The sequence below is a fragment of the Pagrus major genome, chromosome 15 (assembly GCF_040436345.1).
Source record: "Pagrus major chromosome 15, Pma_NU_1.0".
NCBI lineage: Eukaryota > Metazoa > Chordata > Actinopteri > Spariformes > Sparidae > Pagrus > Pagrus major.
Window position 1 is genome coordinate 22,125,625 of NC_133229.1, and position 15,587 is coordinate 22,141,211.

Below are 15,587 nucleotides of genomic sequence, written 5' to 3' on the forward strand. Positions count from 1 at the left end.
TTTCATCTGGCCTCAGTAGCTTTTCATGTCACACTTCATCAAAATGTAAATGCACCTTTTATTTGTCCATAAACACAAATAAATTCATATTTATATACGTTGTTTGTACACAGCTTTTTTATTGTTTTGTATAAAATACAATCAAAGAAAATGCCTTGAAGAAAAGCTTTTGATTTTCAAGCTTTGTCACCTTTTGTAGCATGGCTGTCCGATATATTATTTTAATAACTACTGAAAGGAAAACTACCCTGTGTGCAGTAACCCTGATGTTACCTGTCACGACATCCCCACATGGCTTTACTCGTATAATAAGGAAAAACAAATTACCACAAATACAGCATTTTGTACAGACACAATTAATTCATCCTTTAAGTTATTTACATGTTTTTCTTTAAATGCCTCCTGTGTTTCTACATTATTACGGTAATGTAGTAAAAGCATGTGAGCTGCAGAGAAGTTTTGTCAGTGCTTATACATCCACCACATCCTCTCTTCTCATGTGTATGATGTTAATGTAGAGAAAGGCAACTAAAAACTTGCAAGGTGGCATCTCTTGTTCTCGTTCCAGTGAACAATGAGACGCTCTGGGTCGATTTCTTTTTATACATAGGGCTGCAGACACTTGTGTCCTTATAAAAGATACAGTACCAAACTCTCTGATGTAGCATCAGAGAGGGGAAAAGTGCTTTTTATCCTCTCTATCCCTGTCTGGATGGATGTGTTATTCCCTGCATAGTCATTTACCAGCACAACAACACACTGCAGAGGATAATATACAGTACATTCACATATAAATAGATATATTTACACATTCAGATCATACATACATGGTAGAAATGTCCACACATACAGCTCATACTGTACATGAAGATGGAGTTACTGTTGATTTGTGTTTGGCAGCCACATAAGCTGATTTTTGTAATACAAAAATAGGCTTCTAAACAAAAAATTCACCAAAGCAACATGATATGAAAAAATCCTGCTACTTTTGTAAAATAAAATAAAAAGTTTAGTGGGCACAGATGCTGCAGAGTGGTGCACTTTGTTGCGCTGTATAAAGGTGAATGGCTGAATTTCTGAAGAAGGGACTACAAGCCAGGTCTGCTGGCTCTGGATGAGATGCCTCCGCGGGTGTAAGACCGAGGTGCGACTGACACAGGCACCACTGGAGCTACAGGAAAAAAAAACCATCTCAAGTTAATGAACACACTGAATCATAAACTTGAAAACATCCTAGTAGTAGGTAGTGATTCATAGTTTATCTTTGAATCTGGAAGAGTTTCATCAGCCGCTTTTATCTACTGACTTGAGACAGGGGCTTGTGGGTCTGGCTCCTCTTCGTCTTTGATGGGCGAGTGCCCCAAGGGGTGGTGGGAAAACGAGTCCAAGAAGGATGAGCTGCTGATGCCAAGACTAATGCCGGTCACACCGATTCCAAGAGAGTCTGTTGGAATGAATGAATGAATTGATGCATACGTGATTAACTGATGTACTACAAAATCCATCTTATACAGGCACTGGGTATGAACAGTACAGTACAGTGGCACACGCAAAAAGTAACCGCAGATGATAAGTAGGAGTCTCAGTGTACAGGAACAGCTCAACTATTTGATACTAAAAAACAATTAGCCTAAAGTAATGACTAAATAGTTGACATTTTTAAATAAAAAGTAATGGATGAGCATTTTAATAAGCTGAAATAGATTAATGGTTTCAACAGTTAGCTTTAAGTTAAGGTGACCAGTAGGGGTGTAACGATACATCGATCTGGATTGATATATCGGTTCAATGATCATCGATCCAAAAGCATCAATACTAATCTGACAGGGCTGTAGGGTATCACAGCCCTTTTCCAGCAGCCTTTTGTATGTTTTTCATTGAACCATTCAAGTTGAATCTCTGACCTGTGCCGACAGAGGCTCTGCCCGGCCGCCCCTGCCCGATGTTGTCCAATACTGTGAAGGAACGACGGTATGGAGTGTCCGACTAGAAAAAAAAAACAGGGGTCACACAGACTGTCTCTGACACTCAAATCACATATCATCATTTTGATATCATCATCATCATCATGATAAACAGAATATAAATGATGCCAACTCATAACATAACATTAAAAAAGCCCTTCTGTTTTAAACCTGATGGGTTAAAAAAAGAAAAATAACACAAAATCATTGACCTACTACTGGTAATAGCATGCCTTATGTTTATGCGTAAACATAGCTTACCCTGTATGTGTGAGTGGTGTTTGGGCGAGAGAACACATCCAGTAGGTGGTGGCGATCCCTTGGTATTGAACTGCCAGCCTCGTCAATTATAGCACTGTGAGCACGGCTGGACGGGCCTTTCTGACGCTGGTCGCATGAAATAAATGCACACATACACAGTTAGTTTGCTGCATTTGAAAACTGAATAAATGCAACAGCAATATTGTTTTTTGGCCTGTATACTTTATGTGACTGGTAGATATCTGAAGCCGATTATCTTTTTTATAAAGCTTTCAGTTAATCTGTGTTTCTGTTGAGGTGCTGTTACTAGTTTTTCATTATCAGTGTAGTTGTGTTTCAGTGGTGTTAAAGTGTACCTGTGCAGGTTTGGACTGTTGTCCTGAGTGAGATGACTCTGGGTCTCCGGTGCTGATGGGGGGAAGGAGTGTGTTTCTACTCAGAGGCAACAGCGGAGATGTCAGGCGGTCGCTGGCTGTTGGTCTATGGATGAAGATACACACACTTCAATAAAGACAATAAATAAAATATAAATAGATAGATTGTTCCATGCTGCATAAATGGCACTAACATATATCTATCTCTGAAATAATTGAGGGCGCTGTGAAAATTCCCAGCTTAAGTGTAAGGATGAAAGTCAAAGTTGTGATAGCGTAGATGCTTTTTTCAAGTAAAGAACCAATGTGATTTGTAGATAGCGTTCGATTTAAAGTGCTGGTATGAATTTCTTCGCCACCATGCAATAAAATGTTCAAAGTAATCTCTTCCTGGACAGAATTTGATAAACAGTGACAGCACCAAAATATCAAAGGAATGAAAGGATTAGTTTGACATTTTGGGAAATGTGCTAATTCGATTTTTTTGCTGAAAGTAAGACGAGAAGATTGATACCACCCCACTCAAATCTGTAACTTTATATGAAGCTGGAGCATGGAGAGGGTTTGGTTAGCTTAGCATGAGCTCAGCAAAGAATAAAAACAAGTTTGTTTTTTTAGGTAGTGATGTGCTGGACTATTTCTTGGCAAGACTTAGACCTAGAGTTGGGTCTCACAATGATGACAGTAAAGTAAAAGTAAAATCCACAAAAGTTTTTACACCTCAGTTTTCAATCGTCTCATCTAACTCACAGCAAGAACGCAAATACTTACATTTCCTAAAATATTCAACTATTCCTTTATTCCTAATATGATACAGTAGTTGCTGAATTTTGCAGAAGGATTGAAATTCCACTTGACAGAAAACTAAGTGGCTCACTTGACAGTATTACTCTTTCACCTACGGTTCATGACAAGTTCATCTGTGAAGTTGGTTCCTCAAATGAATTATTCTGCTGCTCACAGCCATAAGGCATGAGTTGAAAGGGAGACTGTTTTCAAAGTAATCTCACTCTGCCTCTGCACAACCTCAGAGACCGTAGGGGAGAATCATGAGAGAGTAAAAAGCTAGATAGGAGTTTGGGTGGGGTTGGCGAGGAAGCGAAAACTCACAGACGTGTCCCGCGGATGACCTCATCCATGGATCCTGCCGCGCTGGACTGACTCAGGCTGGGAACCAGTGGCAGGAGAGTTCGGGGAGGTGGGTTCCTGCGTCTGGCAGACTGTGCCGGGCGGGACAGCGAAGAAGAGCTCTGCTCCAGGGTTCGGCGTGGCCGAGGTTTGCTGGAGGGGACCACGCTAGAGCCTGGTCTGTGACATGGCCGCTCTTCTGGCTCCCTGTATGGGAAGGAGCACAATCGATGAATGATGCATTTTCACCTGCTGCCAGCTGGCTGGACGCTCTGCCAAACAAGATGTAAAGACCTGGGACAGAAACATGGCATGAGGCGATGTCCCTCGTTTGGCAAAATGTATTTACCTCTAAATGGAGAACAAGAACTACAAGACATCTATTCACTCCCATTCAAAGAGTAAAATAACATGTTTGGAATATACAAATGTGTGATGGATGTGTCACTTATTTCCATTTTATTTATCAATTTGGCACCAAAGCTCATTGGTTGGAAGAGTAAAATGTGTCCTACTGGTTTCTTTCCAGCACACCCAGGTTCCTCTGCTGAAGGGGGATGCTGTGGATCACAATGAGGTCGTTCAGGTTGTGCTGCGTTGCTGCTGCTCCTACTGGGACCCTCCCAGCCTGGGAAACAGTATGAGATGAAGGGGGAGAAAGTAGTGAGACAGAGGGAAGGTGGGGGAGGAATGATAGAGGGAGCAGGGACAGAGAGAGGTAAGACAAGAGACATAATAAAGGAAGAAAGGCAGGTTAGATACAAATAATGCATTTTATGGAGGCCAGTGGCCACATGGTTAGTTAATTCCTTATGTACAATACAGAATATTATCAAAGAAAGTTATGTATCATGCACTGATGTCAGGGGACCCATTTTCAGCTATGCCACCAACCAAAAGTAACATTCACAACACTTAAAATGCAACAAAAGCAATAACTAGCAAAACAAAGCATTCCAACATTCTCGTTGTGACAGAAAGGAAACACGTAGTGCATGTTGAAGTTGCAGTTAATTAAAAAGACTGATGAAGATTTGTGTTAATCAACAGGCACAAGCACATTTACTCTAGAGATAAAGACAATGAGCCGCCATGGACGACGTGCGCACAACACGCCACCATTTTGGCTCTAAGTGAGGGAGTTACATACACTGGAAGGCCTTTTCTGCTTTTTGGATTTCCGTCTGGATTTGTGCTTTGAGCCCCTTGACTTTGTGTTCTTTGAGGGGAAAAAAGGCATGACCAAGAGTGGAGATGGTGGATATGGAAAGGAAGGAAGAGGGGTAAAGGACATGGAGGTAAATAAAAACATGGAAAAAGACAGAAAATGGGAGAAGAGGAAAAATAGACAAAAGAAACAGTATTTGCAAGGTGAAGGGCAGAGAGTAAAAGGGGGAAAGAAAGAAAACAGTGACACAAGTTAATGAACTGGAAGCACTGAAAGGCTGAAAGAGCAACAGGCAGGAGTGAAAAAAGGTGACGATCAAGTGTGGATTGTGGAACAGAGACATGACACTAAAGTCAGCAAAGAGCTTGCAGATATGAATGCTAACAAATGTTATCTCTCTATGTTATCTCTCTTTTATTTTTACGTCATATATTGCATTCATTATCAACTTAAAGAATACTAAAAGTGAATTATAAGTGTGTCTTGTATTGGGCTGCTGTCATTGTCTGTTGTCTTAATACATAAATAAAAAAGACAGATTCTGAGGTTTGAATGGATCTCCTGACCGGCTGTGGGGAGTAAAGTGAAATGAGGCTCACGGACCTGAAACTGCAGGCCAGCTGTGAGCGGGGGCACCCTGCTCTGGCCAAGTTTGGGCAGCATGGTGGGCAGCATGGAGAGCAGCAAGAAGGGATTCTGGGAGTCTTGCTGCACGGGGCTCAAGTTCCCAGAAATCTTTTCATCATCTGCCAATCACACAATCCAAATACAGAGTATAAGAAAGGACATTTCCTTGATAGAAATGAGGTCAAATACATGCTTGATAGTTAAATTCAGCCCTACTTGAGGTGCAGCATTCCCAGTGCCGTTGAACCAGCTCTTTCATCCAGCCAACCAGCTGCCGCCACACGTCATCAAACAACAGGTCGAGAACAGCTTGGCGGCGACACCGGTATGGCGAGACAGGGGGCAGACAGTGATGCCTCCGACCTGACTCTAAACAATCCTGCTCCCACACCTCCTCCCTGTTTAAAACAGATATGATAAATCAATCAATAAATAAATAAATAAAAACAGCAGCTGAGGTTTACATCAGTTTCTGGAATAAGCAGCATGAGGAAAGTGATTAACTCACAAGTACCTGCTATCAAAAGCCAAGTATTCCTCCATCAGACCCTCCACTTCAATCACTCTCGGCTTGTCATGACTGCTGGAGCCACTGGAGTTGCCAGGAAGCCCGTCCAACTCAGCTGAGGAGGACTTAATCAGCGCTGCTCTCCTGCCCTGCACATTCAACCTTCCCGAAACACAAGGGCACACGTAGTTAAGCACTTTAAAATGTACACATAAAATGGTACACTCACAGACACAAGAACATGCATGCTGTATGTTCTCTTTGAATAAAAAAAAAACTCAAATTCAGCAGACAACTCCAGCCTGACAATCAGAAGGAAAATCCTGATACAAGCATGCACAGTCTCACACTAGTCATTATGTCAACTCAGTTTTGAGAAGTCAGACGTGGCACTGCCTTGTTACAACCATTAAAAGTGTTGGTCCAAGCAACTATTAATCACAGCCAACTAGCTTGACTCTGACCCACAAACCCGACTGATAAGCCAGTGCATCTAGGTCACAAAACCACAGAATAAGGCAACGTTCGTCTATAATTGATGCACTAACACCAGTCATGTGGACAGCCAGCCAGCTACAGCAACATACAGAAGTTCTTAAAGACCACAGATTCACAGTTTCAGATATGAAACCTATAAAATGGTCCATTTTCCTCATTTTTGGAAAAGTTTCCTCCAATTGAAAGCCAAATAAACACATGCCAAACTGTTTCTGAGTGATGCAAATACCAGTTACTAATCAATGTATGTTCAAATCAGTATACAGAACGATCACAAAATGGAGATTTTGTTTATTTGTTTAAAATTTAGTTCAAAAATGTAAATTAATCAGGCAATGCTATACATTTAATAAAAAAGCAAAAATGTGCCTTATATCAGCAAAATGTATCCAACAGGTGAATTAGTGAGTCACTGCAGTGAAGACTTACTCTGTGCCACCCTTATCTTTCTCCTGCGTCTTCACACCGCTCTCTTTGCTTCCTGTTGGGCTGCTGGCAGAGCTGCCTCTCCCTGAAGTAGCGTACCACTGGAATCCTTCATCACTGGGACACACTACCTGAGTCCCCTGGATCCTGAGGGACACAAACACAGTGACAAAAAAAACGGAAAATAATTATGTTTTCATGAAAGAATTCAAATGCTTTTTTTTTTTTTCCAGGTTTGTCTCCACAGTCAGCAGTAGTCTTTGATCTCACAGCAGCCCTGTTTAACTCAGAAGTAAAATGTCAGAAGGTTGGTAGCAAACTGCGGAAAATGTAATACCGAAGATGTGGGAATCGTGTGGCCCACTGCTGACATTCATCCTGCAGCCCCTGGAGTATTCCTCCTCCGCTGCCTCTCCCCTCGTACAGCTCTTTGTCGATCTCCTCAAACATTTGCTGCACCTGCCGTGACGCTGCTTTGTCGAACTCCTGTGGGACAAAAAAACAGAAAGGGACAGAAACACAGGAAGGAGAGTTAGTCATCCCTCTGTTATGATACACCAGCTCTATGACTGAAAGCTCCTGCTTTGTCTGTTCATCAGCTACTGGAAAAACATTGACACATTAATTTTTTTTTAAATCTCACGGCAAGCTTAAACATACATAATTGTCAGCTTCTGTATGTGTTTGAGGTCAAGCTAGATCGTTCATATGCTATAACAAAAAAACAAGAGAGAGACGAAGGGAGAGAGGGAGAGTTTAGAAAGTTATTTTGCGTTACTGTGAATTTTTTACTTCTCAGAAGCAGCTTGAGGATAACAAACTAAATAAATCATTGAGTCCTGGAAAAGTTTTGTAGGACCAGCTGAGGCTAGAAGAAAGCACACCAATACCCAGTGGAATCAGGCCTTGCATACACAAAGAGGTAGCAGACAAACAAGGAGGGCGTCTACCATACGATGCAGCGATTGGTTGATGTTGTTCTATTGTTTTCCACGGGTTTGCAAAAAAGTGACTGGAGGTAAAGTAAACTGACGTCTGACATGCATGAAAGTACATTTGTGGAGTCTTTTTTTTTTTTCTTAAATCTATGCAACAGAATAACAGAGAGAATGGAAAAATGCTAGAGGAAAAACATCTGCATGACAGACAGAGCAGGGCTGGCATCATCGCTTCACACAAAGATCTTTTTTTTTTATTTCGCAGGAATAGACTTACATCGTAGCCCCAGGAGAAAACAGAGCTCCTCTCTGTGGAGATGCCAGTGCCTGTGGAGCTGTGGATACCTGACCAGGACTGGTTGGAGTCTACCGAGATGACGGTGGGACAGTCAGAGTGTCCTGAGGCAGCAGACGTCTCTGAGCTGAAAGGAAAGGACAAGGGAGTTATTATGTCTATGTACAGTTTGAGAAGTACCTGTAGGGGATATCAAACACTCCCTCTTCCCACAGCAACACATGGACAGGGAATTTAACAAGCGTTTTCAAAGACCTTGACTATAAACCAGGTCTCAAAGTGGAAAATACAGGGCAAGTGTCAAAGTCATTGAATATTCCAACAGCCTGCCTCATTATTTATTCTTTTAACTGCACATCTGAAGGAGGCAATGTGATATTTATTAATCCACTGCTTCTGGGTGTCTTGTTTCACATAGCGAGAGCCCTGAGACTCAGTTGTCCACTCAACAGGGTGTTACATTACAAACAAACAGGCAAGAGTGTGTTTGTGTACTGATTGGAAGTGGTTTGATCTTTGCCTTATTGCAGAACAAGCCAGAGCTGCCCATTTTGTAAAACAACCAGGACTGGGTTACCTGTTGTGGGCAGAGACAGCTTCCTGGAGGTCATGGAGGTAGCGCTGAGGGGTGTGGTTGTCGTCTGCTTCCTCTGGGAGAGGGTGGTGGTCGAGGCTGCTTCGGGACAACCCACGACTGCATAAAAGACAGATTGAGAACATTGATCTGAAAGTCCATTTGTAAGATTACATTTTGGAGAAGATAACCTGATTGCTGGAAGATTCTGGTGGTTTTGCTTTAAATACAAATATAGTTCACTTCACTGTCGACCATTTTCAGAGGCATAACATCATGAAACAAGGACAAGTTGTCCCCCCAAATAGTAGGATGGCTTGAAATGGGTTTTGCAGTTGAAATGCTGGACATCATTGTGGACTGTTATTATGTCTGTCTAAACCAGGCGGCAAATGTGACAGATGGACTCTCTGGATCAATAAAAATATTATTTTACACTGTTATTTGATCACGGAGTAGTCAATCACCTATCTTTCCCCCAGTGTAGATAACGTCATTCAGTCTCCGAGAGCTAGAAAGACCTTGTTTACAGAGTCCAGCTGCTACAGTAGCATATGCAGAAATGACACTTGTATGTTCGGTACTCACATCTCAAGTTTGTGCGATACAGGTCTTCTGTTGTATCGTGAAATCATTCTCCTTCCTCTCCGTTTTAGAGGCTCAAGCCCTCGTCTCTCATTCTTGCCTCCACACCTCGCTGGGAACACTTTAGCAGAGCGTCTGTCATTTCCTCTGGTCCGCGGACGAACACCTTTTAATGCAAAAAAGCTGGACAGGGCTTTGGTTACAGATGCTAACGTTAGGAGGAGGCTACGTCTAAAAATATGCTAACTAGCGTTACATGGACGGACGGGTATAACATCGAAAAGGCACGGACGGCATTGTATGAATCCTCAAAAGACATATTCTTTTAAAGTAGCCTTGCTACATTAAATTAGCCTCTTGTGTGGTCCAGAAGTAGCCCATGAATTATGTTTAAGCTAGCTACATCTTAAAATACACGAGTGTGTAACGTTAGTGTAGCTAGCTGTCACTACCTCGGAGGGTTTACTTTGCTAACGTTAGCACCACTAACAACAATAACACGGCTGTCATGGATACGCAGCTTCGTAGCCCCGTGGTCTCATGGGAAATGGATTTCGGACTGCCGCAAAGTAGTCGGTACGTCGTTGGCTCTTGCACTACAACCCCCAGCATCCAATGCGTCAACGTGAACGCGTTCCTGAAATGCATCCGCTTGTCGTTGGTGGATTATAGTTTGTACTAAATGCTCAAAATGCGCATTATCTATTAAATATTAAAAATTAGATTTTCTTTAAATTGGGTAAAATATATTTTATTTGAGATGTAAATTTGGTATAATGTGGGTTGTTCTTTGTACCTAGAATAGCGACAATTAGTTCATAAATAACGTAGGAACTATCATTTGTTACACACTGAGGGTAGTCGAGTTTAATTCACAGTAGGACCTAAACAGTGAGAGATGGCGTGATAGAAACGTACGATGCAATCAGAAAAGTTTATATTTTTCTCGCATGTAAATCTCTCCGGACTATATTGATAGTACGTCTCACGTTTAAAACGAGAAAAGGTCTTCGATATCAACAGTAATAATTATCGTAAGTTTGCGTTTAGCTGTTAAATAGTTGACTGAGCCTGTAACTAATGCTTCACTCTTCACTCTTACTTTCACGATTGCTAAGACTTTTACCTGCTGTCCTTTCATCAGGTAATATTTTTAGAAAACTGCTACAATGGACGCCCTGCAGAGGAGAGTGATTCTGGAGGACATGGTTCAGTACAAGCTCTTCTTGGTCCAGTCAAATTCACAGCAGACTGAGGAACATCTCCCACATCTAGCAGATGAGATTTTGGCAAAGGTTGCGCCTTTCCTGATACAATACATCTGGCAGCATCAGTCATTTAACCTCAAGTATCACCCTGAGAAAGGTATAGTCTTCAGAGATTAATTGATTTTTAAAATGGGTACATTTTGTTTTTTTCTTGGTCATGTAAAGACTTGATGTTTGTTGATTTTATTGACAGGAGATGTCCCTGCTCACATTGGAGGTCAGACTCAGTTTGGGGACAATGTGGAGGACGAGTGGTTTATTGTTTACCTCCTGCAGCAGATCACAGAAGCATTCCCAGAACTCGCTGCCAGGTGAGACAGGATGTGTTTTGACTTTATGCCTTAACAATTTAGAAAACTAATGGTTTCGTGGCCACATTACAGTGCTTAAACATGGACCAGTTTCACCTGTTTGTAAATTGCCTTCAACTTCTGTATTATGTTTGTGTGTGAAGAGTTGAGGACAATGATGGGGAGTTTCTTCTCATTGAAGCAGCAGATTATCTTCCCAAATGGCTGAATCCAGACACCAGTGAAAACAGGGTGAGTCAGCCAGATAAGACAGATATGATGATGGTTTTTTTTATTAGTTTGTAGTCTTTAGTCTATTTTAAGGTGCACTGTGTAGTTTTAGGGAAGACTTTTTAATCAGAAGAGAAAGATCTTCACCAACTGATTTTTATGCCTAACCAAGGAAAACACCATTTTATACTTTTTTACTTTGTTTATATTTGGCGGACCCTGCCACCTTTCTAGCTTCAAAAAGAGCATAATAAGAACCTTATTTTCCTCTGAGAACAGCTTGTTTATTCAGTTATAGAAATGATAATACTTTCTGAGTTTGAATTTCTTCCCCAAAATGACATAGTGCCCCCTTAAATATCTATCTCTTGTCATCATCTGCATTTACTATAAGCCTTCATTCATTCTCCCATTCTCTTCTGTAGGTCTTTTTCTATAAGGGAGAGTTGCATATTCTGCCCTGTCCCTCTAAATCCAGTCCAGTGGGGATCTCAAAAGATGTGATACCAAGTGTGGCACAAGCTCTAGCACTGCTCTCCACCCACCCAGAGGCCTGTCGGGCAAGCCCAAAGATTTGTTCAGCCATGAGGAAGCGACTAGAGGGGTGAGAGGACGTCTTCACTTGTTTAAAGTCTATTTTTAATACACAAATTTGTCTGCGAATTCAGCATGATTTTTTTTGTTATAAACAAGTATCTGGCAGATTCTGTAAATGTACAAAACATGTAAAAGCTTATCATTCTGTATTTCCAACAGGTACCCAGAGAAGATTAAAACTAACCTCCATCGTGCCCACTGTTTCATACCGGCTGGTATTGCCACAGTGTTGGCACAACGACCAGACCTGGTCGCCCCTGCAGTGTCGGCGTTCTACCTACGAGATCCAGTAGATCTGCAGGCGTGTCGAAGCTTCAAGACTTTTCCTCCTGATACGCTCGTCCTTACCTCGGTAAAAGCACTTAAAGATTCATGATTTTAGCATTCTTGGCAAAAAGAAGAGGTTGACCTTCTTTATACAAACCATAACCTTGCTCTTGTATATATATTTCTAGGTGACATTCACGCGTTGCCTGTATGCCCAGCTGCAGCAGCAACAGTTCAGCCCTGACCGGAGGAGCGGCTTCACCCTGCCACCTCGCTCTCATCCACAGTACAAAGCCCACGAGCTTGGAATGAAACTGGTGAGCCATCATCCATGTTTCCTCTACATTCTGATCCTGTTGTTTAGTTTGTATTTGATTATTTGTCTGTCCGTGTGTGTGTGTGTGTGTCCTGTTCTCAGGCCCATGGCTTTGAGATCCTGTGCTCTAAGTGCAGGCTGCCATCGTCAGAGCCTGATGCTCCTGTCAGTTGTAACCCTCAGTGGAAAGGCTTCGTGGACAGTCTGAAAAGGAACGGCTACTTCCAGGTTAGTCTCACGTTTTCTGAATGGCGAGCCACTTTGCCACTTAGCGACACTTGGAATGTTAGGTTAGATGTAAAAACACACTTTGTGAAAGATGCAATATACACAGCATTTCTCTACAGCAGAGTGTTTAAGTTTTTGATTTTATTGTTGTCAAATGCAGGAAGAACTGGAAGGCTCAGCGCATTACAAAGAACTGACAAGATCTGCAGAAAACTTCTTTAAACAGTCGGTTGTCTCAAAATCAAGGTGAGAACTATGGATGTGCATGCATGTGTACGTGACTAGAGCTGCAACGATTAATTGATGAATTGTCCATCATTAAATTAATCCACAACTGATCCAGCTTCTTAAACGTGAATAAATTCTGGCTTCTGACTGAAGATTATTGGGATCTGGCAAAACAAGACATTTGACACTTCTGGGAACATTAATCGACAGTTTGTTACCATTGTTTGACATTTTATAGACCAAACAACTTTGAAAATAATAGTTAGTTGCAGCCTTATACAAGACTTATTATTGTGAATATGCCTGCATGTGACATCTAAGTGCATCTGTCTGAATGTGCCTTTTTTGTCTCAGTTCTTCAGCCCCGGGTGAGGAGGTTCTCCAGCTGCTGCACAGCTGCAATCCACTCAACTTGGAGGAGCTGAAGAAACAAGAGGCAGAGCTCCCCCAAGAGGACAGTGAGTGAAAATCTATCTTTGGTCCAAATGGTGGCTAATTTTGACAGCAGAAATAAAATATTGAAGCGTCTGAATATAGAAGCTAAGAAACCATTTTTGCAGGACAACTTATGGGTTTGTGTGTACATTGTTAATATTTCCTGGGCAAAGAATAGGGTTCAGATTAGAGACATTACCCCTCTCTTAAGTGTTATTTACTCAGTTCAACATTAAACTTTGTTACTTTTTACTATTTCAATTACTAACCATAAAGTTAGGCTTCTCTGACCTTGCTAGAAAGTAAACATTTGTCTGTCTCTGCCACCTGGGATTTTCTGCTTCCTGCCAATTCCTTTCAGTTTATGTCCTTTTGGTATGCCTCCTCCATTCTCCTCCCTGTCGCTCTTTCAACCATTTCCTATAATTAGTTTGTCTTTGTGTGTCTATCTCCAGGTGACAGCTGGCTGGATATCACAGCTCAGGATTTGGAGCGAATGTTGCAGGAGAGGAGCGGGGGGAGAGCCGATGTTGGCAGCAAGAACTCCGGTTCCACCAAACAGACACAGCATGTCGAGGGCGCAGAGGAGAGGAGAAAGGAGACACAGGGCGACAAGGAGGAAGAGGAGGACGGTTACAGCCTGGTGGCGGTCAGTCGGGGGATGAAGGACTTCCTCAATGCCATGTCATCACATGAGGGTGCTGAACTGCCCTGGTAAGACACGACTGACTGACATTTGAGTCCATGAGTAAAATGATTTGGGATCATTTGTTTTTATTTTCCACGTGATTGCAAAAAGTTAATGCATTGTCCAATAAACAGTGTTTCAGTTCAGGGTTGACATAGTTTTTCTTTGTATTCCAGGACCAGTTCAACTCAGCCTTTTAGTTTTGACCCTGATTCCATGGCCAACGCGCTGGACAGACTTCTAGGTATGTAGAAGTTATGAAGTAAAAAAATAACTAGCAGAAACTTGCCACAACTTCCTCTCTTCACTGATTATGTCTTTATTTTTATAGGAAGCAAAGAGGAAGAGCTAGATTCAGATGATCTAGATGATGAGGATGAGGAGGATGATGAGGAGGAGCAGGAAGAGGAAGAGGAGAACGGGTTGTCTGGTCAGGCAGAGATGAACGGGACAGAAACTTTGGATGGTCTCAGAAGATACATGGACCAAATGGACCAGGAGCTGATGAGCACTAATATAGGACAAAGCTTCAATCTGACGGTAAATTACGTTTTGACACGAATCATCGCGAATCTAGTCAGGAAACAATCTTTTTCACTGTATTTGTCCATTCTGCAGAATCACAACAAGACAGGACTGGTCAATGGCTCCCCTCCAGCCACCGACAGTCTCCTGACGGAAGAGACGGAGGAGGAGATCCAGCCTCTTGACATCGACCTCAATCTGGTCACAAACCTGCTGGAGTCCCTCAGCTCTCAGGCTGGACTGGCTGGACCGGCATCTAACCTGCTGCAGAGTCTGGGTATACACCTGCCACCCAACTCTGATCCCGCATAGAGGACAAGGAATGGACTTCGGTAATGAGTGAGGCGATATTTGGCTGGCTCAAACAAACGGAAAAGCGTGTCTTAAGGCTCCATTGCACTGACGATACTTCTGGTGGCCAGCATTCATATTGTAAACAAACAGGGTTATGTTTACATTTAATGATTCTCATCCAAATGTATTATGTGCACTGTAAACACATTGGGTGCATTTCCTACATCGTATAACATTAGCAAATATCTTTTGGAATGTGTTTTAAACCTGCTTTGTTTGTAAAATACACACAGGAATACATTCATCAAATCGTGCTGTTGTTTGTTCAATTTATTCAGTCAAGAAAATCAATAAATGGAGATTTTTCTCTTCTAATTGAACTTTCTTCCCCAAAACTACAAAGCACCCTTAATGAGAATACACTCAAGACACCGAAATAATTTAATAAATTATTTTACAAATTTTTCTCCAGTGGAAAGTTTCCTGTTGTGGTAATATACAAAAAATAACTTTTATATGATGTCCTAATCAACTCAGCTGTGATGGGGACATGTTTATAGCAGTCTAAAAAGAAATGTATTAATCTACAGTTGTGGTTGCAGTAAAAAAAACAGATTTTTATTATGTCTGTTTTGTCATAAATCTTTGTTTTTTCCATCTTCCTAAATCCTGCAGACCGTGCTTGAAAGCAGGACCCATCTACAGAATACATGACAGAGAAAGTGGTCTCCATTGAACTCAACTCAAGTCAAGACAAACCATTTTGATCAGATTTAGAGGATTTTTAATACATGCTGCTTTGTGTGATGTTTGTGGTTTATGACGGCACTTGCATTTCATTGTTGGAAACAGAATAAATATTTTTGGAAGGAAA

General features: G+C 41.7%; 2 protein-coding genes across 3 annotated transcripts; one reads left to right on the forward strand and one right to left on the reverse strand.

Moving 5' to 3' along the window:
• Nucleotides 1–97: 97 nt before the first annotated feature.
• fam149b1 (family with sequence similarity 149 member B1) lies at nucleotides 98–9,885 on the reverse strand. Of its 2 annotated transcripts, XM_073482311.1 has the most exons (16): nucleotides 9,350–9,885; nucleotides 8,765–8,881; nucleotides 8,170–8,314; nucleotides 7,292–7,440; nucleotides 6,958–7,101; nucleotides 6,037–6,192; nucleotides 5,739–5,920; nucleotides 5,499–5,641; nucleotides 4,878–4,946; nucleotides 4,243–4,355; nucleotides 3,710–3,934; nucleotides 2,582–2,705; nucleotides 2,226–2,351; nucleotides 1,905–1,986; nucleotides 1,307–1,444; nucleotides 109–1,171 (listed from the first exon to the last, which is right to left on the reverse strand). In XM_073482311.1, the coding sequence occupies exons 1-16, from the start codon at nucleotides 9,394–9,396 to the stop codon at nucleotides 1,089–1,091; spliced, it is 2,043 nt and encodes a 680-aa protein (XP_073338412.1). In that variant the 5' UTR covers nucleotides 9,397–9,885; the 3' UTR covers nucleotides 109–1,088. The 2 variants fall into 2 exon arrangements, with proteins under 2 accessions (XP_073338413.1, XP_073338412.1); XM_073482312.1 differs by lacking the exon at nucleotides 4,878–4,946 and having other exon boundaries at nucleotides 98–1,171; nucleotides 9,350–9,844.
• A 340-nt stretch (nucleotides 9,886–10,225) lies between these two features.
• Nucleotides 10,226–15,587, forward strand: ecd (ecdysoneless homolog (Drosophila)). The gene is made up of 15 exons (XM_073481641.1): nucleotides 10,226–10,380; nucleotides 10,491–10,711; nucleotides 10,808–10,925; nucleotides 11,069–11,156; nucleotides 11,561–11,739; nucleotides 11,892–12,084; nucleotides 12,188–12,316; nucleotides 12,418–12,543; nucleotides 12,704–12,789; nucleotides 13,126–13,229; nucleotides 13,662–13,920; nucleotides 14,071–14,138; nucleotides 14,226–14,434; nucleotides 14,513–14,751; nucleotides 15,389–15,587. Exons 2-14 carry the CDS (start codon nucleotides 10,516–10,518, stop codon nucleotides 14,729–14,731), a joined length of 1,974 nt encoding a protein of 657 aa, XP_073337742.1. The 5' UTR covers nucleotides 10,226–10,380; nucleotides 10,491–10,515; the 3' UTR covers nucleotides 14,732–14,751; nucleotides 15,389–15,587.